Source organism: Bos taurus, chromosome 5, assembly GCF_002263795.3.
Source record: "Bos taurus isolate L1 Dominette 01449 registration number 42190680 breed Hereford chromosome 5, ARS-UCD2.0, whole genome shotgun sequence".
Taxonomy (NCBI): Eukaryota; Metazoa; Chordata; class Mammalia; order Artiodactyla; family Bovidae; genus Bos; species Bos taurus.
Window position 1 is genome coordinate 83,364,615 of NC_037332.1, and position 27,166 is coordinate 83,391,780.

Consider the following 27,166-nt stretch of genomic DNA (forward strand, 5'->3'; position numbering starts at 1 on the left):
CTGGGGGAAAAAGGAAATGTTGCCAATTGAGGTATGGTATACCATTAATTTTAGATTGACCTGTAATTCAGGAATCCTAAAGTTTGGGTGAAAATGTGTGTGCTAGAATCATTGAAATGTTTTTCAATTCTTCCTAAAAATATGGTTTCAATAAGTACATCCTTGTGAAAAAAAAAAAAATCATTCCATGTAATACGAGGGACTTCTTGGTGGTTCAGTGGCTAAGACCCTGAGCTCCCCATGCAGGGGGCCTGGGTTTGATCCCTGGTAGGGGAACTGGATTCCACATGCTGCGACTAAGACCTAGTGCAGCCAATAAATAAATAAATATATATACATCTATATTTTTTTCTTTTTTTAAGAAATGTAGCAGGAGATGTGTTTGTGCCCTTTTTATTTTTTGAAGGCAACTCAATAATCTATGCTGCCAATACCCACAGGAGAAACAAGACTTTTAATACCTCAAAGATTGATCAATACCTTTTATACATACTAATGGGCTTCTCCAGTAACTCAGAGGTAAAAAATCCTCCTGCAGTGTAGGTGATGCAGGAGATGTGGGTTCGATCCTTGGGTTGGGAAGATCCTCTGGAGGAAGGCATGGCAACCCACCCCAGTATTCTTGCCTGGAAAATCCCATGGACAGAAGTGCCTGATGGTCTATAGTCCGTAGAATCTCAAAGAGTTGGACACATGTGCATGTTAATATCCATGAGTATAAAAATGATATTTTGCACACTCTCATGCACACACATACAGATTAAGAAGACAGAAAGAGTCATCAACTTACTGTTTCTGAATTTGGGAGTGTGAAATTAGCAACCTATTTTTGTTGATCAGTCATTCAGTCATGTCCGACTCTCTGCAACCCCATGGACTGCAGCACGCCAGGCTTCCCTGTCCTTCACCAACTTCCAGAGCTTGCTCAAACTCAAACCCATTAAGTTGGTGATGCCATGCAACCATCTCCTGCTCTGTCATCCCCTTCTGCTCTTACCTTCAGTCTTTTCCAGCATCAGGGTCTTTTCCAATGAGTTGGGTCTTTGCATCAGGTTGCCAAAGTACTGGAGCTTCAACTTTAGCATCAGTTCTTCCAGTGAATATTCAGGATTGATTTCCTTTAGAATTGACTGGTTTGATCTCCTTGCAGTCCAGGGGACTCTCAATAGTCTTCTCCAACACCAGAGCTTGAGAGCATCAATTCTTTGGTGCTCAGCCTTCTTTATGGTCCAACTCTCACATCCATACATGACTACTGGATAAACCATAGCTTAGACTATATGGACCTTTGTTGGCAAAGTGATGTCTCTGCTTTTCAATATACTGTCTAGCAACATATAGTTGACTGAAATTTTTCTTTTCCATGTCCTATTTAAGTTACTAATTGAAAGTAGCTGATTTACCTCAAGTCAAAATTTTGAAGATTGCGTTTTCACCATGAAAATATTTTGCTTTGTTCTTTTCCAAAACTAACTGGACAGGTGATTCACGAGCCTGTGTAAGTGTCTATAACGCAGATCCTTACACCCCAGCCCTGCCAAGCAGCTTGGCTTCCATAACAGCAGAAGTACTTTGCATGTTACTAGACACCCTGGTGGCTCAGATGGTAAATAATCTGCCTTCAATTCAGTAGACCTGGGTTTGATCCCTGGGTTGAAAAGATCCCCTGGAGAAGAGAATGGCTATATACTCCAGTATTCTTGCCTGGAAAATTCCATGGACAGAGGAGCCTGGCAGGCTGAAGTCCATGGGATGGACAGAGGAGCCTGGTGGCCTACAGACCATGGGGTTGCAAAGAGTGGGGACACAACTGAGTGACTAACACTTCACTTCAGACATAAAGTGTTACTTTCTTAGTGGCTTGAATTCCAGTTAACAGTTTGGGATGTATAAGATAGTGAATTTTCTGCCATAGTATATGCCAGAGGGAATAAATGACTTTTCAAAATAGTGTTCAAAAGATTGTAATAAGCTGAGTCAAAGACTGAAAAAGTCTCTTCCTAAAGTAGGCATTTGACACTTTGTCTTTTAATCAGCTCAGGCATGTTTAGGTTTGTTTGAACTGAAATCTCTTTTCTTTTGGTAATAATCGTATTGGTACTTTAAAATGTTGTTGAATATTTATGGAATTCCTAGTTTCTACCAGTTCTAAATCATTGTCTCATAGTGTTTCATTGTGGAATTCTTTGAAAATTATGGTTAACTTCTAGAACATAGTTGGGACATATAAGCAGATGCTTGCTTATATTAAAATAGGCAAGATATATGGTCTCATGGGCACTTAGATGCAGGAAACCATCAAAATTAGACCTGCATAATTTTTATTGTCATAACAGTAAACACTAAGAAAAAATGGTTTTAATTTGATAAGGGGAAAATGAGTTAGAAAAAATTATTTTTGATTTTATCTTTTATAAATTACGGCACACCAAATATAATATTTTTAAAAGAAAATAGTATCTTTTTAAGGGACACTCTTACATAATATTAAGAATTATGTTACTCAGTCAGATCCTTGCAATGATGTATTCAGTTCAGTTCAGTTGAGTCACTCAGTCGTGTCCGACTCTCTGCGACCCCATGGACCGCAGCACGCCAGGCCTCCCTGTCCATCACCAACTCCCAGAGTTTACCCAAACTCATGTCGATTGAGTTGGTGATGCCATCCAACCATCTCATCCTCTGTTGTCCCCTTCTCCTCCTGCCCTCAATCTTTCCCAGCATCAGGGTGACTCATTTTCAAATGAGTCAGCTGTTCGCATTAAGTGGCCAAAGTATTGGAGTTTCAGCTTCAACATCAGTCCTTCCAATGAACACTCAGGACTGATCTCTTTTATGTCGGAGTGTTTGGATCTCCTTGGCAGTCCAAGGGGCTCTCCAGTCTTCTCAAACACCATATTTCAAAAGCATCAATTCTTCGGTGCTCAGCTTTCTTTATAGTCCAGCTCTCACATCTGTACATGACTACTGGAAAAAACCATAGCCTTGACTGGATATAGCATCAAGGTTTTTCAGTAAATACGAATGTTTTTCACTAAATACAAATGTTTTTCAGTAAATACAAAAATCCTATTTCATTAGATGTATGGTGACAAGGGAATAATTTGGACTAGACTTTTAGCACATTAGTGTATTTTCTTGCATTAGACCATATCACAATCATTGATCAACATTTTACCTTCAAATTTTTCAGACTGAATGTTAGAATTGTTCACCTTTTCTTTTTGGTAGGCTAATATTTTGCTTCTTGGATTCCAACATAACTTCCTTCTTTCTGACCTGGAAGCACAGTTAATGACTTTGTGTATTGAAAATATTTAATATGTAAGTAACTTTAAATATAATTCAGATATCTTCCAAAGTTGTAAGGCATGACAGACATCAAATATTGCAGTCCTTAAAAAGACTGCACTCAGTGTGACTATTTTTTGGTAAATAGTGCTCTCTCATTCAGAATCAGTGGTTTATACATTCATTCAAAAGTTTTTATTGAGTACTTAGTGTGCCAGCTTTTGCACTAGATGTTGGAGTTGATGATCAGCCAAAAGGAGAAAATAAAAAAGGCAAGTCCTTGTCCTTGTGGTTTTCATAGTCTAGTAGAAAGAGATAACAAACATGCATGACAGAACATGACATGCAAACTATCATGATATTTAACATGTATTGAATTTTTTCTTTAAATATAATATTGACTTTGTATGAGGTAATATATACACCATCACTTTAAATTATAAAGCACAATAATGTAATGAAGACGTGTGAATCCCCCAGCAAACTGAAGAAGAGCATGTATCTACGTATGTGTTTTGGCTTCATCTTCCAGAGGCCACTGGTAAACTGGTACCTCTCATTTTTAATACTGCATTTCATGTCTTCTAGGACATTTTTTTCCCTCTCAACATCATGTTTCTGTAATGCCTCAAGGCTGTTGGGTATTGCTGTGAGGCTCTAGTTCTTTCATATTTATTCCATTTATTTTATTCCATTCTGGGAATGTACGACAGTTTACTGATCCATTTTCTTGTCAGTGGATATTTGGATTGATTGCAGTGTTTTTGTTTAATTTTTGCCTGTTTGTTTTGCTATCAGTGCTAATATAAATGGCTAGGGTGTGGTACTGTGTATCTTTTGGAGCACATTTCCTTGGGAATGTAACTACCAGGTGAGAACACGTTTTCTAAACTGGTTGTACCAATATTCATTTCCATAACTGATTCACATCCTCTTCAGCACTCATTTTTTCAGACTTGCTAATTTTTGCCAATGGTTGTAAAATGGGGGCTTATGATAGTCTTTTTGGTATTTCTCTTTTTAAATAAAGTATAACTGATTTAAAATGCTGTGTAAGTTCCAGGCGTGCAGAACAGTGATTCATATATATATATATATATATACACACACACACATGTATATGTATATATGTATTCTTTTTCAACACAGACTTAGTTTATATTCCCTAATTACTAATAAAGGTGAGCATTTTTTCATGCTTATTGGCCACATGTATTTTCTTACATGAAATGCCAGTTCAATTCTTTGTCACTTTTTATGAGATCTTTTCTCATTAATTTGTAGGCATTTTTATGTGTTCGTGTATATTCACTATAGCCCTCTGTTGTTTCACAGCCCTTTGAATATCAGAGAATGATTTACAGGGGCACCAAGTGCGTGTGGGGAGACTAGTTAGCAAGCAGTTTTTCCTAATGGACATTGTGTGATAATTTTTTTTTTAATTTAATTTAATTTAATTTTTTAATTTTATTTTATTTTTAAACTTTACACAATTGTATTAGTTTTGCCAAATATCAAAATGAATCCGCCACAGGTATACATGTGTTCCCCATCCTGAACCCTCCTCCCTCCTCCCTCCCTATACCATCCCTCTGGGTCGTCCCAGTGCACTAGCCCCAAGCATCCAGTATCGTGCATAGAACCTGGACTGGCATCTCATTTCATACATGATATTTTACATGTTTCAATGCCATTCTCCCAAATCTTCCCACCCTCTCCCTCTCCCATAGAGTCCATAAGACTGTTCTATACATCAGTGTCTTTTTTGCTGTCTCGTACACAGGGTTATTGTTACCATCTTTCTAAATTCCATATATATGCGTTAGTATACTGTATTGGTGTTTTTCCTTCTGGCTTACTTCACTCTGTATAATAGGCTCCAGTTTCATCCACCTCATTAGAACTGATTCAAATGTTTTCTTTTTAATGGCTGAGTAATACTCCATTGTGTATATGTACCACAGCTTTCTTATCCATTCATCTGCTGATGGGCATCTAGGTTGCTTCCATGTCCTGGCTATTATAAACAGTGCTGCGATGAACATTGGGGTACACGTGTCTCTTTCCCTTCTGGTTTCCTCAGTGTGTATGCCCAGCAGTGGGATTGCTGGATCATAAGGCAGTTCTATTTCCAGTTTTTTAAGGAATCTCCACACTGTTCTCCATAGTGGCTGTACTAGTTTGCATTCCCACCAACAGTGTAAGAGGGTTCCCTTTTCTCCACACCCTCTCCAGCATTTATTGCTTGTAGACTTTTGGATCGCAGCCATTCTGACTGGCGTGAAATGGTACCTCATAGTGGTTTTGATTTGCATTTCTCTGATAATGAGTGATGTTGAGCATCTTGTATTGGTTTTGCCATATATCAAAATGATAATTTTATAAATGTTTAAAATATTTTTCTTACATTTCTTATGTTAAAAACAAATACGAGGATGAAATACTGTTCTTTTTTTTTTCCCTAATGGGACATTAGACCGCTGGCTTTTGGAAGAGTTCTGCTTTGTACATGCACTAGGGACACTTGAAACTTATGCATGTTAATGTATTGTTTCATGAAACCGTAACACACTGATCAAGTGGGCTTCAAAGTGATCTTCTACAAAATGAATGCTGTTTTTCATTTGCCTTCTCTTAAACATTTATAGAAAGTTGGAGCTGGATACTTAGGTCAGCAGTTAAAACTGTGGGTATCTTTGTGGAGCTGCTGCTGCTGCTCCTAAGTCACTTCAGTCGTGTCCGACTCTGTGTGACCCTATAGACGGCAGCTCACCAGGCTCCCCCGTCCCTGGGATTCTCCAGGCAAGAACACTGGAGTGGGTTGCCATTTCCTTCTCCAATGCATGAAAGTGAAAAGTGAAAGTGAAGTCGCTCAGTCGGGTCTGACTCTTCGCGACCTCATGGACTGCAGCCTACCAGGCTCCTCCGTCCCTGGGATTTTCCAGGCAAGAGTACTGGAGTGGGGTGCCATCGCCTTATATGCTATTTGTGCAAATCTTTCTCAATTGAAGCTTATTTTTTAATGTTAAACACAATATTATAATAACTGTCTATTTAGCACTTGGCTGGAGAATCCCAGAGATGGGGGAGCCTGGTGGGCTGTCGTCTATGGGGTTACACAGAGTTGGACACGACTGAAGTGACTTAGCAGCAGCAGCAGCAGCATGGGCTAAGAACATACGCTTTCCATATACAATCTTTAATTCTTAAAATAGCCCTGCAGCATAGATATTATTATTCAAAGATGGGGAAACTGAGTCCAGGGCCAGGTAAATAAAATTCTTGAGATCACAAAGCCAGTGGCAGAACCCAGATCCAAACTAATTATGTTGGTTTCCACAACATTATCATTTTCAGTAAGTGTCCAGCTTTCCAATGCTGAGCACTTTCTAAATTTCATTATTATGTGTTAGACTGTGTGTTGATAGATATCTCTTTTAATTTTTAAGAGCTTACCTTGACATTGTGGCTTTGTAGAGCTCCTCTTCATTCCACTGACTCCATCAATCTAAGGAACTTATAAATATATTCTGAACTTATAAAACGTTGCCTTCATACTTCTTTTGTCAGAGTATTTGCACTGATTGGTAAGTAATGCAAGTGGTAGTTTTCTCCTTCCCTTTTAAGGCCAATTCCATTCCAGTATTTTTGGGGGAAAGGGGTGAGGATTCTCTCTCTCTTTTTCTCTGAAGGGGTTGGTTCTTCTACCATCTTGTTCCCTCAACAACTCTGCCAAGTTCTGTGCCCCTCTCACTGCCCAGTGAGCCAAACCCTCTTGGTTGTAGATAGGTAGATCACAGCTTGCAACTCACCAACTTCACTGACAACATAATATCCATAGCAACAGGAAGGTGAGTATAGGGCTGGAACATGCTGGTCTTTCCTCTCTCTCTTTTCTCTTTTTGTTTTGTTTTTTGTTGTTGTTGTTTTTCATCTGTACATCATTAGCTTCACTGAAAATACCAAATTATTTTTCTAAGTAGCTACACCAATTGCTCAACTCCCAGTGTTCTTTTTGCTCACATCTTTGTAGACAGTTGATGTTGAAAGAATTTTAAAATTTTGCCAGTCTTGTGAATGAGAAGTCTCTTATTGCAGTTTAAATTTTCATTTCTCTAATTCCTTGTGAGGTTGGTTGTTTATTTGTGTATGCTTTTTGGGGGGCTATTTAGCTTCTGTCTTCTATAATGTGCCTGTTTGAGTTTTTTATTTTCTTTTGGATGGTTTTTGCTTTTTTCCTAGTGTGCAAGAATTCTTTAAATATTATATGTATATATATATATATAAATTATCTTTTCTGAGTGGTTTTAATGATGTCTTTTAATAAATGGAAGCTCTTAATTTTACTGTAGTCTTTTATAGTTTGCAGATTTTGGTTCTTGTTTAAGAAGTCCTCTCCTACCCCTTTTTCATAAATATACTTTCTCCTACATAGACCTCTGAAACTGTTAAGTGTTATAGTTTTTTCATTCACATTTAAATCTTGAATCCACCTGAAATTGATTTTTTGTGGATTGTGTGAGATAGAGGTTGATTTTCAATAACTTGTATATTGTTCCTTACCACTTGGTACTCCATCTTGCAAAGTTGTACCTATGTAACAATCTTTACCAAGTGATTGTGGAAATATGAGAGGAATCACAGCACTGGAGGATCTAAAACAGATATGATTCTTCCCATTGTCCAAGAGGGAAACTCTTCACTTGTACTTCATGTTCAGATCAAGTTCAAGTCTCTCAATTATTTCCATCTCCTCTCCCATCTTGCTTTGTTCTCTTGTGTTCTCTGAGACCTCCATAGGCTGAATCTTTATTGATCTATACTTGGCCATGTCATCCTTCAGGTATACAAAGCTTTTACAGGAGCTTTGAAATTAACCATAAGAAATTCCATTTTTCCCGGTCTTCACTGTGAGTGCTCATGCTTGCATCGGCAGCGTATTGATTCCATTTTCTCAGTAACAGGTAGTTTCTGCACTCTTTACCAGGGGATTGTGGGCTTAACTTCAGTGGTTGTATGCACTGCCATTTGAGTATAATTTTATGAGGTAGTGGTTTATGATGTGTGAATCTAGGAGTTTTGCTTCAATAGGGAAATGGTATCTAAGGCTCCTCTGCTTGTCACTTGCTTATTTATTCTTCTCTCAGCTCTTTATGTTCTGGAGATGAGAAGAAGACTTCTTACCCAGAAAAGTGAACCATTATAAGCAGAAAGATCCATTTTCAGTACTGTGAGTGAAGGGTTGAAAAAGTTCTCAACCCTTAGAATTTAAACAGACCCTGTATTAAAATGGGTGAGGAGGTGTACGATGCTGTTGAGTTCCATGTCAGTCTGTGTACTTCCTGGAAACCAAATACTGAGAGGCTTTTATTAAACCTCAGAGAAGATAAATAGTTTCCTTTACTTCTCACTAGTTATGGGGCACAAACTCATTCTCTAAAACAGTGTTCTTAGCAACCTTGTTTTTCTAGAGCCGGTTGATAGTTGATAAACCCAGAATGATGACTTGCCACTCTTACCTCCAGTATCATCATTAAATGTTTAAATATCATCCTTTACTGTTTAAATGTTCAAATTTCACAAAGGAATCAAATGGTCTGGTGACATTTATTTTGAAAAACAGTGCCATGTGTTTCAGCTGTACATATTGAAAATTATTTTAGCATATGCTGCCGAATTGCTCTTCACAGCCCCTTTCCTAGTGCCTGACACATGGTAGAAATACAATATGTCTTAACAAGGAGTAAAAAAGGGAAGAAAGGAGATGGAAATAGACTGTCATTCTGGTGTATGAATAATTGGTTTTAAAATTTTTCTACATTCTTTTATTTTTCATAACCTCCTTTACTAGATTTATTGAAACATCAGTATGTTTTCAAGGTTATCATGATTGTGTCATCATGTTGATAAAGAGTATCTGTGAATGTATATAATAACTATTCCTGTTGAAGTTTGTATTTCTTATCTTAAGAAAGTGGGGGGAAATTATCAGGGGAAAGAACTGGCTTACATTCCTTGGAGTCAGTGACCCAGAAATTTAAACCATCAGACAACTAGATTATAGGAGTTTGCCCACATTTTCCCAAAGGAGTTCCTTGAAGATGTAGTTGATTATAATGCCACATTTAATGTAATTCCATTAGGATACAGCTGTTACAATAATTTATTTGAAATTAGAAATATGCCTTTTAACCTCTTGGAATTCAAATGAGGAAAACTATCTAATCAGAGAGACTATCATTAAACAGAAAGGTTAGGAGAGCACCAGTTAGACTAATACCGAGTTTAATGTTAAAATAAAACTATGCAGAGGGTACAGAAACATACAATCACTTTCTTGTAGATCTTATCCAAGCTGATTAGAAGCTAATTGTTAGTCCTGGAGGAGAAACCATAAATTAAGCATCTTTAGTTTGCAATTTTCATTGCTTTTTAAATTTCTACTTGAGGACTTAGTTTTCTAGGATTCTGGTTGTGGGGCATATTTTGATGGTATGTTAAGGATACTACACACAGTAGAAAAATGTTACTTCAGTGTCTGATTTTTCCAAGGAAATGGGAACAAATGTGGATTTGGTCCCTCAAATATCACATCCTTGAACCCTTCACTCCGAATGCTTCTAACTCCTAATGAGACAGTGCTGGGCTTCCTTGAAAATCAAAGAAAATCTTTAGTCCTTTTTTAAGACTAATACATACTTGGTATCCTTTCTATCTGTGAAAAGCAGTCATTTCTAAGCTTCTTAGTTTTTGATCCATTAGAGTTGATGCAACAGGAAGTGGCGGGGCAAAACCCATCCTCTCAGATTTTCACAAACTTGTGGCTTCTCTTTTTATGGAGATGTTTTGTTGCAATTTCAGAAGGTGGTTGTTAGTTATGTTGGCTACATTATCTTTAGCACATCTGGGATGTGTTCACATGAAGGCATTGGCTAAAAACTGTGTCTTGTGGCCTGGAATTGACTCTGATATTGAAAAGAGAGGGAAGGACATTCCTTGCTACTTGGCCTAACCCAATAAAGACACCTTCCATGGCGAGCTCAGTCAGGAATTCATTTTGGAAGCTGAAGAGCAAGTACAGAAGTTGAGCTTCTCAGTTTTAGGATGCTTTTCAAAATATGCTTTTAGTTCTTTCCCAAATTTCTGCTGTGGCAATTATAGCTCTGAGACTATTATTTATAATCCTGGCACCATAATTTCTGACCTTGATTCTACAGTTACTTTGAGTTAAAGGAATATGTGGAAATGACTTGCCTCCAAGCTGTCAACACTGTAAGGCCACCAAGAATGCCCCAAGACAGGTTTGAGGCGAAATACTTGCCTCCCATCCTTCAAGTCAGAACTCAGTACTGGACAACAGAAATGTCTGTCGTCTGCTAAACTTGTGATGTAGCGATATCTGAAGTTTTCCCGTCTTAAATGAGGGTAGTTAAGACAAACAGAATCCTGTTCCATCTCTGCCTATCCTTCATTCATGTTTAGCCCCATGCGTGCGTGCTAAATCACTTCAGTCATGTCTGACTCTGTGTGACCTTATGGACCTTAGCTTGTGAGGTTCCTCTGTCCATGTGATTCTCTAGGCAGAATACGGGAGTGGGTGGCTGTGCCCTCTTTCAGGGGATCATCCCCACTCAGGGATCGAATCCATGTCTGTTACGTCTACCTACATTGGCAGGTGGGTTATTTACCACAAGCGTCACCTGGGAAGCCCTGTTTAGTTCCAAGGTTTGCTTTTTTTGAAAACTGTGGAATTGGAACCAGTATAGAATTTTTTCCATTTAGTTCAAGTTGGGAGGTCCATTTTAAATGGCAAAGTAATGTGCAGATTAGCTCACAGGTATGTAATTTCAAGGATTGACTAATAGTGGATGAATGAGGATTTTCACTTAGTTTACCATTTATTATTTTTGCCATTTTCTTAGTATATGGGATGGTTTGGTATACAGTGAGAGACTATGTACAAAATCACCTTGTCATTTGTAAACTGTTCTGTGATCTGGTATTAATACCAGCGACAGCATCAATTATACACAACTTACAGAGCACTTACTATGTTCTGGAAACTGTTCTAAGTACTTTACATATTTTCCACATCGCAGAAGCCCCCTGAAGGGTGTTATGATCATTTCATTTGATAGTTGTAGGACTGAGTGCTGGATAGTATAGTGAAGTAACTTGCTTAAAACATACCATTAGTATGTGGCATAGAGGGGACTGAAGCATGGACGGTGTGGCTCCAGAGTAGAAATATAGGGAGCCATGTCCCCTTTCTGTGGCATTTTGAATTCACATAGTTAGAAAACATATGCTTCTAACTTGACTGGAATTAGATAACAAAAGTGTGGCTCATTGGATTTTGATGTTTATGAATCTGGTAAGTACCTGCAATTTCATTTTATCTGCCTGAAAATAATTTAGAAATAATGACAGGTAGGGTGCATATTTTAATCTGCCATGAAACTCTTCCGCTCTCTGATTGGTTTTGAATAGCTTCCTTCTTCTAGCAACATAAAGGGCATTTTTTAAAACAGAGAGTAAAATGTAGCTTTCTTAGTTCAGTTCAGTCACTCAGTCGTGTCCGACTCTTGCGACCCCATGAATTGCAGCATGCCAGGCCTCCCTGTCCATCACCAACTCCCAGAGTTCACTCAGACTCACGTCCATTGAGTCGGTGATGCCCGCTAACCATCTCATCCTCTGTCATCCCCTTCTCTTCCTGCCTTCAGTCTTTCCCAACATCAGGGTCTTTCCAAATGAATCAGCTCTTTGCATCAGGTGGCCAGAGTACTGGAGTTTCAGCTTTAGCATCATTCCTTCCAAAGAAATCCCAGGGCTGATCTCCTTCAGTATGGACCGGTTGGATCTCCTTGCAGTCCAAGGGACCCTCAAGAGTCTTCTCCAACACCACAGTTCAAAAGCATCAATTCTTTGGTGCTCAGCCTTCTTCACAGTCCAACTCTTACATCCATACGTGACCACTGGAAAAACCATAGCCTTGACTAGGTGGACCTTTGTTAATAAAGTAATATCTCTGTTTTTAAATATGTTGTCTAGGTTGGTCATAACTTTCCTTCCAAGGAGTGTCTTTTAATTTGATGGCAGCAGTCACCATCTACAGTGATTTTGGAGTCCCCCAAAATAGTCAGCCACTGTTTTCACTGTTTCCCCATCTATTTGCCATGAAGTGATGGGACCAGATGCCATGATCTTCGTTTTCTGAGTGTTGAGCTTTAAGCCAACTTTTTCACTCTCCTCTTTCACTTTCGTCAAGAGGCTCTTTAGTTCTTCCTCACTTTCTGCCATAAGGGTGGTGTCATCTGCATATTTGAGGTTATTGATATTTCTCCTGGCCATCTTGATTCCAGCTTGTGCTTCCTCCAGCCCAGCATTTCTCATGATGTACTCTGCATGTAAGTTAAATAAGCAGGGTGATAATATACAGCCTTGATGAACTCCTTTTCCTATTTGGAACCAGTCTGTTGTTCCATGTCCAGTTCTAACTGTTGCTTCCTGACCTCCATACAGGTTTCTCTAGAGGCAGGTCAGGTGATCTGGTATTCCCATCTCTTTCAGAGTTTTCCACAGTTTACTGTGAACCACAAAGTCAAAGGCTTTGGCATAGTCAATAAAGCAGAAATTGATGTTTTTCTGGAACTCTCTTGCTTCTTCAATGATCCAGCAGATGTTGGCAATTTGATCTCTGGTTCCTCTGCCTTTTCTAAAACCAGCTTGAACATCTGGAAGTTCACAGTTCACATATTGCTGAAGCCTGGCTTGGAGAATTTTGAGCATTACTTTACTAGGGTGTGAAATGAGTGCAACTGTGCAGGAGTCTGAGCATTCTTTGGCATAGCCTTTCTTTGGGATTGGAATGAAAACTGACCTTTTCCAGTCCTGTGGCCACTGCTGAGTTTTCCAAATTTGCTGGCATTTTGAGTATAGCACTTTCACAGCATCATCTTTTAGGATTTGAAATAGCTCAACTGGAATTCCATCACCTCCACTAGCTTTGTTCGTAGTTATGCTTCCTAAGGCCCACTTGACTTCACATTCCAGGATGTCTGGCTCTAGGTGAGTGATCACACCACCGTGATCACTCTAGTTCTTCTTTAAAAAACTATTGTTTCTCTATCTCTTGGTTGAGTTCTTGGAGTAATGGGGTTAAAATACTCTTACAGAGAATAAAATGGAAGCTCATTCATGTAGACCTGGGGCTTCATTCACAACAGTTTCTCTTCCAGGAGGTGACCGTGACTTGTGCCATATCAAGAATAACAGTCCTAGGGCTTCCCTGGCAGTCAGTGGTTAAAACTCTGCACTTCATCTGCCAGGGAGCACCTTTGATCCCTGTTTGGGGAACTAAGATCCTGCCTGCCACAGCCAAAAAAATAATTAATTAATAGCCATACAATAAAAAAAGAAAAACAGTCCTGTGTTTTCACTTTTGTCAGTTTTATTTATTACAGCTAGGCCAACTGTATGTTACAGAGTTTGAGTGAGAAGCAATCCATTCATGTGTAGAGGTGAGAATCATGATTAGTACGACAAACTGAGCTGCCCTTTAAAGAAATTACTTCAGTTAATGTGTTCTCACATCTTTCTCCCCAGGTTACAACTTGAACCTTATAATTTATGGGTCTAAAAAGGTCTTTTGTAGCATCTCCTTCTGCTGTAATGAGATACATGATAAAAAGTCCATTTGACTCCAAAAAAATGTCTTATTTTGTTTTTCCTACCCTTTTGGAAGCATCATTCTTTGGCCAGATGAAGTTATTTCAACTCAAAAGGCTTTCTTTTCAACATAAAAAGAGAAGTTTTAGTTTCTTGTGTCTTTTATAAGTGCCCCACTTTGGTTTGACAGGGGAGAGTCGAGTTCTCTTCACTGGTAGAATAAGCTCTTAACACCTCACTTTCTCTTCTAAGACTAGTCATCACCTTTACTCATAGCACCCCTATATGAAAAAATCTTAGATGAAGAAAGCATGAAATAGGGAGGAATACTAGATGTGTTCTAAAATTTTTAAGTGTCAGTAAATAAAAGTCACTGTAATGCTCTGAGTGTCTGTTGGAATTCTTGGCACTGTGACCTTTAGGACATTTGTTCCACACTGTGCACAAGACAGCTTTGCTGGGATGATCATCTGGGTTAGCAGGGGAGGTTTGCCATGTGAAACCTCTTCTGAGTCAGCCATTCCCCCTTAAGCACTTCCGTAGGTCTTAGTATGGACCTCTCATATGGAACTGATCTTATTGTAAATTCTTTGAGAGGAGGGTTATATTTTTTAAAAATTATTTGTATTTTTTCATTTATTTCAATTGGAGGATTATTACTTTACAGTATTTTGATGGTTTTTGCCATACATCAGTGTGAATCGGCCATAGGTATACATGTGTCCCTCCATCCTGAATCCCCCTCCCACCCCCCTCCCCACTCTATCCCTCAGGGTTGTCACAGAGAGAGCACCGACTTTGGGTGCCCTGCATCATACATCAAACTGTCACTGGTTATCTATTTTACATATGGTAATACATATGTTTCAATGTTATTCTCTCAAATCATCCCACACTCTCCTTCTCCCACTGAGTCTAAAAGTCTGTTCTTTACACCTGTGTCTAAGAGGAGGGTTATATCTTATAAAGTTAAGATAGTACCTAAAATACAGTTGATTCTTAATGAATATTTGTAGAGTGAAGAGGGAAGATAGGATATGTCCGTGCCTGCGTGATAAGTCACTTCAGTTGTGTCTGACTTTGTGATTCCATGGACTGTGGCCTGCCAGGCTCCTCTGTCCACAGGACTCTCCAGGCAAGAATACTAGAGTGGGTTGCCCTGTCCTCCTCCAAGGATATGTCCATAAGTAAGACGAAAGAAGAGCTTTCAAACTGAGAATACGATATGAACAAAGAGAAAGACTAGAAAACTGTGGTTGAGGAATCATCACAGAGTTCAGTTGGGTTACAGTATAATCTGTGAAGACACTCTTGGAACCAACAGTTGAACAAAGTAGAATGGATAGGTTTTCACAAATCATTTTCAAGTTGGGGGGACATTGGAGCGTAAAAGATCAGAATGATGTGATCGCCTTGAAACCAGTTGAACTTCTTCCACTTAAGAGAGAAACACATTGAAGAGAGAAGAATTAATCCATTGTGAAAAGCTGAGTTTAGTTGCCAGTAGAACCTGCAGCTGTAGATAAGGAAGTGTGGATGGAAAGAGAAGGAGAGGCTCTGGAGAACCAGGTCAAGGATGGAGGAGACACATTTGACAGTGAGACCTGCCCAAGGGATTGTACAAGCAACGGCTGGAAGAAGTTGCTGATGGGGAGTGGGGAGCCAAGAGTTGGAGAACTGAGGACAAAGCCTGAAGGGCTGGAGAAACAGGGACAACCAAAGCATGGGAGAGAGAAGGTGCAGTGGAGTCACGTGTCACAGCAGGAAAGGGAGGCATGCGAAGCGGGCATGCGGCTTGGCCTGGGGCGATGGCCACGTTTTGCCGTCAGGAGTCGAGTTCAGGTCTTAGTCTATCACCTGTTAGCTGCATGATCTGCAGCCAGTGCATAAGCTTTTGGACCACAGTGCCCTTACCGTTGCAGTTGTGCTGTTAATGTCAGTAGTTTAAATCTATAGACCTTACATGATACTTTAAAAAGTACTCTTGTCTATTCAAATCATAACCAATAAAATGGAAGATTTGGAGTTATCTATATTTCTTCTGTTCATGCAAGCAACTATATTGCAAAATATACTATTTTAAAAATCTCTTGTAATCTATACAAAATTGAAGACAGAAAAATTTGGTATATGATAGAAGTTTATTGATGATAAATGGTAAAAATGATTTTTGCAGTAAATTATGTGGGAACAATTGATGTCAATATGGAAAAAATTAAATTAAGATCTTACCTTTCACCTGGCACAAAATTCAATTCAAATTGGAGTATAGGTCTAAATGTGAAAGGCAAAATTTTCAACTTTTGAAAGAGTATATTTGAAAATGTCTTTCTGAACCACAGTTGAAAAGAATTTCTAACAAAAACGCAAAAACGCAAGACTAGTGGAAAACACTGATAAATGTGCCTACATTAAAATTAAACAGCTCTTTTCGTTAAAGAAAAGTGGTGAAAGAGGAGTAATAAACAAGAAGACTGTACAACATATATAACTGACAAAGGACTAGAAGTTAGTATATATAAGGAACTTCTTTTTGTCGATAGTGAAAGAAATAATCTAACTGAAAAAAATCAGGTAAACAAAGTCTTTCTGAAAGAGGAAATCCAAACAACCAACTACTTTATGACTATCTGTCAACCTCATTAGCAATCAACAGTAGAAAGCAGGAATTTTTGAATTGTGTGTTTGATAGACTATCTTTTGCCCGCTGTCTTCTGAATAAAGCTCTTAGAATTTAAATATAATTCACTCTGTCTTATCAAGCTTAATTTTTTTTTCAAGCTTAGTTTTTTAAGCACCTTCTCTATACCTAGGACTTGTCTAGCTCTTTTTACTGAGCCTATTTAAGTGAAGGCTTTTCCTTTCCAATTCTTAGGTTATTTATTAACCCGTGTTTTCTTTAGACACCATGAATATTCTTACCGACACTGGAACCCTCAGCTTTTGAAGCAATTTTAAATTTATAGAGTTTGTGACTGTATTGTTCTATTGAAAATACTGTATGTTTATTCTTTATTTCTGGGAGAGGCAACATTTTTGTTATTTTCATGGGAAATATTGGCAGATTTTTGCCTTAGAAAATATTATACAATATTAGTTTTTCCATATTCAACATCATCGATAAAATGCATTATAAGTGGCATTTTAATGTATTGATAACCTTCCCTTTTACTAGAAAAAGGAACAATAAAATTTTTCTTATCCTTTTTATTATTAGGGTAATACATTAAGAAAAATCCTCCTGAATCGATACTTTAAAGGTGATTACGGAGTCTCTATAAATGGACACCTCTCTGGAACCTACTGCAAAACTGCACAAGGAGGAGGCAAGATATCATTTTTCCCTTTATTTTCAAATTCTAATAACATCTCTGTGTGCCAGTGTTGTTCTAGTGTTTTTCTTAAAAATAGCACAAATATGAAAAGGTTCATTTAAAAAGCACCATCAGCCATAGCAAAGAGGAAACCCTGCCACTTGTGTCATCTAGGATGGGCCTCAGGGCATGATGCTAAGTGCAAGAATCAGTTATACACGTGATCTAAAACTCCAAACTCAGCGAAACAGAGATCAGATTTGTGGTTGCCGGATGCAGAGAGTGGGGAGTAGAGAAATTAAGTGGAAGTGGTCAAAAGGAACAAACTTTCAGTTAAATAAAGCAATCTTGGGACTGTAATATACAACATGATGACCGTTGGTAACAGTACTGTATTGCATATTTGAAAGTTGCTGAGAAAATAGGTGCTAAAAGTTCTCATCACAAGGAATACAAATTAACTTTATGAGATGGTGAATTTAATCTTATTGTAGTCATCATTTTGCAGTATATACATCTATCAAATTATTAATGTTGTGCACCTTAAACTTGTATGATGTTATATATCAATTATATCTCAATAAAACTGGAAAAATAAGTATAAAGCACATTAAAAACCTTTTGTATGATTTTGGGTTCATGAAACAAATTTGAGCCTTTCAACAAAGGTTTACTTATTTATTTTTCCTAATCACAGGAAGCTTTTCTGGGCAAGATTCAGATAAGATGGGGATATCCATGTCAGATATTCAGTGTCTCCTGGATAAAGAAGGTGCATCTGAACTTGTCATCGATGTTATAGTGAATACCAAAAATGACAGAATTTTTTCAGAAGGCATCTTACTTGGCATTGCCTTGCTGGAAGGAGGAAACACACAAACTCAGGTACCTGCTTACAATCATTGTCATTGGTTACATTTGGTTATTTTGTATTTCTTACTTCTTTGTCTTGGAAAGTAATGATTTTTCTTTAAGTTTCTCATGACTATCTCAAAAAGAAAAAAATCCCACAACAACTTTGTATCACATTTTCCTTATAAATGTTTTGATTTGCTGTAGTAAGTACATTGTTGTTGTTTAGTCACAAAGTCTCGTTAGACTCTTCTGCAACTCCCTGGACTGTACCCTACCAGACTCCTCTGTCCATGGGAGTTGTCAGGCAAGAATACTGGCATGAGTTGCCTTTTCCTTCTCCAGGGGATCTTCCTGATCCAGAGATTGAACCCAAGTCTCTTGGCATTGGCAGATGGGTTCTTTACCACTGAACCACCTGGGAAGCAGAACTTTGCAAATTACTCAGTGAAGCAGAACATTCCAGAAATTCTCATTTGCTTAGGGAAATTTTAGGCTGACTAAGCAGATAAGGACATTTTGACTTATCCAAGAATTATATGTAAAAAAAGGAATTAAGTGCATTTGTTAAATGAGGTAATATATATATAAATTCCTCATACAGTATTTGACATTAAAACAAGTTCTGATAATATTCACCATGCATCTCAGTTACTTTTTTAGAAACTGAGAACTCTTCTGTTCCTCCTTCCCCAAATCTGCCGGTGCTTGTTACCCTGCTGCCGCTGAGTAGGTGAAGCTTTCCCTGTTGTGGGGAGAGAAGAATCATTCCTTCTTTTCTTGTTCTGTTTACTCATTCAGCTCAGGAGGGGTGACTTGAGAGTCATCGTTCATCTATTCAGTGCTCCACTCCAGTGAGCAGTATGCTCACCTCATGTAGGATCACACCACTATTTCCCGAAGGTGCACACGTGACTTAGAAACTCCTGCCAAGTTGCCCCTGAACTTCCCCACACCTAAAGGCAGAGCTCACTGTGTGATCCTGAGAGCTGGGACGTGTTCCCAGGGAACAGGCTTCCTCCTCCCAGCCCTGCCACTCACCAACCAGGTATTTCCAGGTTTGCCTTGGTCAGGAAGGCAAACAACTAATTGGAAATTCCAGAATCTATTTTCCCTATTCATGGCAAGTAGACACCATGTCTTATTAAGCATGAAAAAAAAATCATGTTGTTTCTAAAGATATCTTTCCAAAACACATATTATTCTCCTGCTTAACGTCAGTCACTTTCCTCTATAAAGGCAAATGCTCCTTCATGATCTAGTCTCTTCAAGTTTTCTAACTCTCCGTTCTTACTCCATCTCTCCCCGCCTCCATCCTTTCTCTTGTGCACCAGCTGTACTAAGCTCTTTATAGCTCCTCAGATGTGCTGTGCCATTTCTCGTGTCACTTTCTCCTCTTTGAGGACTCAGCTCATGAACTTCTCTGGGAAGCCTTCTGTCCACTAGTGACTCTATGCTTCTGCTGTGTCCTGCAGATATCTGCAGTAGCATTTCTACATTTTTGTGTGTGTGTGTGCCTCTTCATGAGTACAGCAGGCTCTGTCTAGTGAATTATGAATCCTTAGAGGTTGAGACCACATGTTTTCCATCGTCACATCCCTTGTTTCTGGCAGCACGTCTGGCCCAGCCTAGGGATTCAGTAAATAATCGGAAGTGAACATCCCTATGAATGAGTGGTCCAAGTCCATTTCTAGTCACAAAGTCTTCACTATTTGGCTGTGGCCTTTGGGACCACTTCTTTATCTGAGCTCCCATGACATTTGCTTCTTGGATGCTCACTTGGCATTTTTCCTGTGCTGCTTTGCTTGGTTGTTACCGATATGATATTCTGTTTCTCCAGTTAAATGTCATCTTCTTTAAAGTAAGGGGATCATGTCTTGTTCTTCGTATCTACAGCTTATAGCCATTTGACAAATACTTGACGAAATAGAATTTGGTGATTTTTGTTTATGAAAATCTTTTAAATGGGTTATGACAGTCTTGTTTACCAGCCTTACACTATCCAGATTTCTCGCTTATCTACATTATTGTGTAACCCAGATGTCAACTGTGTGCTCCTGCCCCTAAGAGGTCTAACCGAGGTCAGCTGGAATGCTTACCCTCCCCAAGACTTCTGTCAAAATCCAGGGGGATTTATATTCTAATTGTCTCATTGGCCACTGTTGTCTTGCTTACTTAGTTCAGGGATTGTCTTGACACCCAGCTTCTGTAGTCCTGAATTAGGGATCTGATGCCCTTTCTTAAGTTTTACCCTCTTAGCTACATAAATCAATTTATATGTTTAAATGTACTTAATTAAAAATTGGTTGAGGGGAGGAGAAAGAAGATGGTTAAATTATAATTTCAAATTGTACACTAATAATAGCAACCATGAGAATCAGTTCAGTTCAGTTCAGTCGCTCAGTTGTGTCCGACTCTTTGCAACCCCATGAATCGCAGCACGCCAGGCCTCCCTGCCCATCACCAACTCCCAGTGTTCACTCAGACTCACGTCCATCGAGTCAGTGATGCCATCCAGCCATCTCATCCTCTGTCGTCCCCTTCTCCTCCTGCCCCCAATCCCTCCCAGCATCAGAGTCTTTTCCAATGAGTCAACTCTTCGCATGAGGTGGCCAAAGTATTGGAGTTTCAGCTTTAGCATCATTCCTTCCAAAGAAATCCCAGGGCTGATCTCCTTCAGAATGGACTGGTTGGATCTCCTTGCAGTCCAAGGGACTCTCAAGAGTCTTCTCCAACACCACAGTTCAAAAGCATTAATTCTTTGGCGTTCAGCCTTCTTCACAGTCCAACTCTCACATCCATACATGACCACAGGAAAGACCATAGCCTTGACTAGACGGACCTTTGTTGGCAAAGTAATGTCTCTGCTTTTGAATATGCTATCTAGGTTGGTCAAAACTTTCCTTAATGCCTCCTAAATACTGGGCACTCTTCTTAGTGCTTTCTGTGTATTAGCTTGATTTATCCTCACAACAACCTGTGCAGGAACTTGAGTCCTGTCTCATCTTACCAAAGAAGAATCTGAGATACACATAAGCTCACATGGCTGGTTAGAAATCAAGCTAGGATTGGAGCCCATGCAGACAAGCTCCAGTGTCTGTGCTCTTAACTGCTATAAACATCTCCTTTCAGGACTTTCTTGGTGGTCCTCTGGTTAAGAATCCAACTTGCAATGCAGAGGTCATGCAACCACCAGAGATTTCTGGTGGTTGAACTAAGATCCTACATGCTGCGAAGCAACTAAGCCTGCACGCCACAACAGAAGACCCCATATGATGCAGCTAATAAATAATAAATATTTTAAAATGTCCTTTCTAAAATATCCTTCTGTCTACTCACTCCTGGGAAGTTTCACTGACTGATCACCCTAGTATTACTTCATCTCTCTGGGTCCTCATTTCATTTCTCTTCTCTACCCTCTCATTTCTAGTCACCCTCCATCCTTCTTGGGGGAAAGTCCTTCCTCTACTATATGGAACTGTTTATCTATCACCTTGGCTCCTGAAAAAAAACAAGGAGTTTCCCCTTATACTCTGAAGCTTATGGAGGTGGTTTCCTAACCAAAACCTGTACCTTTGTGAGGGATTGAATTGTTATGCTAGCTCTTGAGATTATATATATATTATAAAAGCATACTATTTATCTTTATTAAAATCATAGTGTTCAGCTTTGTTGTTGTTTTTGTTCAGTCACTCAGTTGTGTCTAATTCTTTGCGACCCCAGGGACTGCAGCATGCCAGGCTTCCCTGTCCTTCACCATCTCACAAAGCTTCAAACTCATGAGTCGGAAATACTATTCAACTATCTCATCCTCTGTTACCCGCTTCTCCTCCTGCCCTCAATCTTTCCCAGCATCAGGGTCTTTTCTAATGAGTCAGTTCTTCACATAAGGTGGCTAAAGTATTGGAGCCTCAGCCTCAGCATCAGTCCCTCCAGTGAATATTCAGGATTGATTTCCTTTCTAGTTTTTAAAAGTCCATGTAAATCATTTGTTATTTTGAGCTTAAAGGGTCATTTTATATAGTGATTTAGAGTCAGAGAATCTAGATTTAAATCCTATCTCTATTACTGTTATATAATATTGGGAAAGTCATTTACATTCACCAAACTTTATTTTATTGATATATAAAATGAAATAAGCACGTTCTGTTCATCACACAGTTGTCCTGAAAGAATCAATGAGATAATACATGTCAAGGAACAATAAAAATTAGAAAACTTTGTGTTAATAGAACCACAATGTTCTATAACTTCTTCATTAATATATAGGAATCCCTTTCTGCTTTCTAATGCCATTATATTGAAAATATTAAGGTTCAAGCATAAGAGTAATTTATGGGACCACAGAGGTCTCTGAAATCTGCCTTTATCCTCTGAATTAATAGGACCAGCTTGATGGTTTCACTGTGGTTGCTATGGTTACTGTGGCTTTTTGGCCTGCTTTCTTGAATTGTTGCTAGCCCTCTGCCTAGTGCTTCCCCCTTGTAGGTATGAAACCGACTTGTAAGACTTTATGAAAATGCTTTGAGAATGTGCATCACCCACAGTAGAAATTTCAAGACAGGTATCCATTTCCAGGCCTGATGTCATTAGACAGACTCGCACCTGCAGGTCCCAGGACCTGTGAGTCATGGTTTCAGGCACTCTTTCAGAAGGGGTATCTGCAAGAACCAAACTCCCCCAAATTGTCTACTCTATTGGATTATAGTCAATTCTACTTGATCTGGAAGTCATTATTTCTTCAGATGTTTTCTATCCATTGTCTCTTATCAAGTTTATATAACTCTTCTCCTATCAGTACAGTGACTGGAATTACTATCTTTATTAATTATTTTTACTGTATTTCTCTTGTTTGTGTTGTGTCTGTCCCGTGGTTTTAGTCTTAATAACTTAAATTTTCTTGTCCAGAGCATATCACGTTTCCTAACTCATACCTCTTCTCGATACTTCTCCAAGCAGACAATGATTAGGGCAGATGATCTCAAGGTTCGTTATTTCCAGAGATGTGTTTTTATCATACTTTGACTGTTGAATCCTTTCCACATCGTTATTGATTGTGAAAGAGTTCACTTCATGCGTTTTATGGTGGGCTTGTCCTAGATCCTGTGCAAAGCAATGTAGCTAATAAAATACCCGAGGGACTTAGTGCCTACTTATCAGTGGGTTCCTGTGAGTGAGGCTGCCATGGTAACACAGTCTAAATTAAATATACATGATTTAGGTAAAGAGAAAAATAACTTTGTAGGCTCACATTTACCAGGATGATCACAGAATTAGTGGTGGTTTTCCAATCTAGATTACAGAGTCGTGAAGGCAGGATCTGTAGCTATTTTTCCTGAGTGTTCTGTCACTTCACAGCATGGGGCCTGGAACACAGTAGGACCTCAATACATAGTACTGCACAAAACATGACTTCGTAATAATATAAAAATCAAAGAGCTCTTTGCATACCACTCTTAGAGTGTTCTTATGAGATTTTAAAACAAATAATCTCTAAAGGTGACTTCAATAACATAAAATTATGTTGAATTTTAGTGAAAAGTACTAAGCAAATATAAGCTATTATTAGGACACAGTAAATAGTATAGGAGACTGGTAAAGCTGTCAGTTTATGAAATAATCATGAGCAGCACATTAAATACGGGCTTTTATCCATAATGCTTATGTTTATTTCAAACACCCTTGGGGGTCGGTGTCTTAAAATACGTTTTCTTGCAGTATTCCTTCTACCAGCAGTTACATGAACAAAAAAAATCAGAAAAATTCTTCAAAGTTCTCTACGACCGAATGAAGGCTGCTCAGAAAGAGATAAGATCAACAGTGACAGTTAACACCATCGACTTAGGTAACAAGAAAAGGGATGATGACACAGAACTGATGACATCTGGCCCACGGATGAGAGGTAAAGGACTAATTGAGTATTTGGGAGAATGAGTAAGAGAAAAGAGGGTAACACAATTTTTAGAGCTCATTTATCTTGTCATCTCACTTACCTTAGTCTAATTATGCCACTTGTGCCTCTGTGTATGGAACACTGTCCTTGAATTATTGTGGTCACGGTATTGACCTTCAAACAGCTCTGTGGGGTCAGCCTCAAACAAAGAATTATCAGTGCAAAGCAACTAGTGACATGAAAATATTTGATTTCATCGTGAAATTCTTGGTAAAAAACAACTACCCATCCCTTCTGAATGCTCATGAAATGTAAACTGTAAGAACCAGAATTATAGCACTAAACTCTATGAAAGATTCTTGGAATTTGAAATAACAAAGTCATCAGGAGAGTAAAAACAAATTGTATAAATATTTTGAACTTTGTACTATTTTATCACTTTCTTGTATTTAGGAGCTCTTAATTTTATATTTATCAAAAAGACAGGAGCCCTTCTAAAATGGACTAAGCATTAAGATCTTTTTTAAAAAATATCCCAGTGCATATTTAATTTTTTGGTTGCTCCTTCAGAATCTTTTGGGAAAAGTTGTTGCACCTCTTGTCAGGTGATTTGAAATCCAATTGTTAGAGAATTTGGGTAACTGTCTTTTTTTAATTAGCAAATGGAAGTTAATTCATAAATGTAAGAGTACTGCTTTATTTTCAGTAAGGGATTCATCATTACATTTAAAAGAGGGAATGAAAGGGCAGTTAACAGAAGCTTCTTCGGCCACATCCAAAGCATACTGTGTATACAGAAGAGAAATGGATCCAGAAATAGACATCATGTGTGCAGGACCTGAAGCAGGAAATGCCGAGGACAGGTCCACCGAGGAAGTCACAATGAGCCCTGCCATTGCCATCATGCAGCCGATTTTGAGGTTTCTGCAGTTACTCTGTGAGAATCATAACCGGGAGCTGCAGGTACTTGTTCTGTTTTGTGTGAGAGCTGAGCATCCAGCCTATGATGTTAGTGATTAAATTCAGATAAAACTAATAAGTCGTTTTGGAGAGAGAATAAGAACAATAGTGCTTTTCTGAAATGGGAAGAAATTTTGGTATCTGGGTGAAGAAAAATGAGAAGAAAATTCCTTTATGCATTCCTACAGTATCATTCTTTGCATCCTCAACTCACATCTCTTCAGTCTCAGTGGGTATCATCTAACCTTAGGACTCTCAGATTTGTTCAATAAGGTCAGTTTTGCTTCATCTGTACCTTTCAGGGTTTTGTAAGACTTGGAGGGCCTTCATCATTGCCAGCTCAGTTCATATTTCTTGAATGAGGATACAGAGTATCTTTATATTTTATTATAAACAGAGTTAATATATGTCTATTATAAACAGTTTATATATGTTTTTATTATAAACAGATTAATATAGAAGAGGATTTTCTTGCTTTTGAAGTTTAATTGATTTACAATATTGTGTTAGTATCAGGACTACAGCAAAATGATTCCGTTTTTTTAATATATATATATACATACACACACATCTTTAAAAATTATTTTCCATTAAAGATTATTACAAGATATTGTATAGTTTCCAGTGCTATACAGTAAATCCTTAATGTTTATCTATTTTATATGTGGAAGTGAAAGTGTTAGTTGCCCAGTCATGTCCGACTCTTTGTGACTCCTTGGACTGTTGCCCAGCAGGCTCGTCTTCCATGGAATTCTCCAGGCAAGAATACTGGAGAGGGTACCCATTCCCTTCTCCAGAGCATCTTCCTGACCCAAGGATCAAACCTGGGTCTTCCACATTTCAGGCAGATTCTTTACCACCTGAACCACCAGGGAAGCCCTATTTTATATATGGTAGTGTGTGTTTGTTAATCCCGTGTGTGTGTGCTCAGTTGCCAACTTGTATCTGACTCTTTGTGGCCCGATGGACAGTAGCCCAACAGGCTCCTCTGCCCATGGAATTTTCCAAGCAAGAATACTGGAGTGGGGTGACATTTCCTCCTCCAGGGAATCTTCCTGACCCAAGGACTGAACCCATGTCTCTTGCGTCTCCTGCATTGGCAGGTGGACTCTTTACCACTAGCGTTACCTGGGAAGCCCTTTAGTAGTTACCTTACCAAATTGCAAACATCTGTTAGATCATAGGAAAAGCAAGGGAATTCCAAAAAAACAACATCTACTTCTGCTTTATTGACTGCGCTAAAGCCTTTGACTGTGGATCACAGCAAACTGTGGAAAATTGTTTAAAAGGTGGGAATATGAGACCATTTTACCTGCCTCCTGAGAAACCTGCATGCACGTCAAGAAGCAACAGATAGAACCTTCCATGGGACAACAGATTGGTTCAGAATTGGGAAAGGAATACGTCAAGGCTGTATATTGTCACCCTACTTATTTAACTTACATGTAGAACACATCATGTGACATGCTGGGCTAGGTAACTCACAAGCTGAAATCAAGATTGCCAGGAGAAATATCAACTACCTCAGATATGCACATGATGCCACACTAATGGCAGAAAGCAAAGAGGAACTAAAGAACGTCTTGATGAGAGTGATAGAAGAGAGTGACAAAGCTGGCTTAAAACTCAACATTCAAAAAAGTAAGATCATGGCATTGGGTCTCATCATTTCATGGCAAATAGATGGGGGGAAAATGAAACAGTGACATACTTCATTTTCTTGGACTCCAAAATCACTGAACAGTGACTGCAGCCATGAAATTAAAAGATGCTTTCACCTTGGAAGAAAAGCTATGACAAACCTAGAGAGTATCTTAAAAAGCAGAGACATCCCTTTGCCAACAAAGGTCCAAAAAGCAGAGACATCCCTTTGCTAACAAAGGTCCATCTAGTCAAAGATATGGTTTTTCCAGTAGCCATGTATGGATGTGAGAGTTGGACCATAAAGAAAGCTGAGTGCCAAAGAATTGATGCTTTTGCACTGTGGTGTTGGAGAAGACTCTTGAGAGTCCCTTGGACAGCAAGGAAATCAAAACAATCAATCCTAAAGAAAATCAACCCTGAATATTCATGGGAAGGACTGGTGCTGAAATGATAGTTCTTTGGCTACCTGATGGGAAGAGCCAACTCATTGGAAAAGACCCCAGTGCTGGGAAAGATTGAAGGCAGGAGAAGGGGACGACAG

At 38.8% G+C, this 27,166-nt stretch overlaps 1 protein-coding gene across 3 annotated transcripts in view; it reads left to right on the forward strand.

Moving 5' to 3' along the window:
- ITPR2 (inositol 1,4,5-trisphosphate receptor type 2) overlaps positions 1-27,166 on the forward strand; it is a 591,729-nt gene that overhangs the window by 381,367 nt on the left and 183,196 nt on the right. For all 3 annotated transcript variants that reach the window (XM_024991354.2, NM_174369.2, XM_059886107.1), the window contains 4 exon segments: positions 17,180-17,288; positions 17,974-18,161; positions 23,847-24,030; positions 24,728-24,984. In XM_024991354.2, coding sequence (XP_024847122.1) covers positions 17,180-17,288; positions 17,974-18,161; positions 23,847-24,030; positions 24,728-24,984 — 738 coding nt within the window.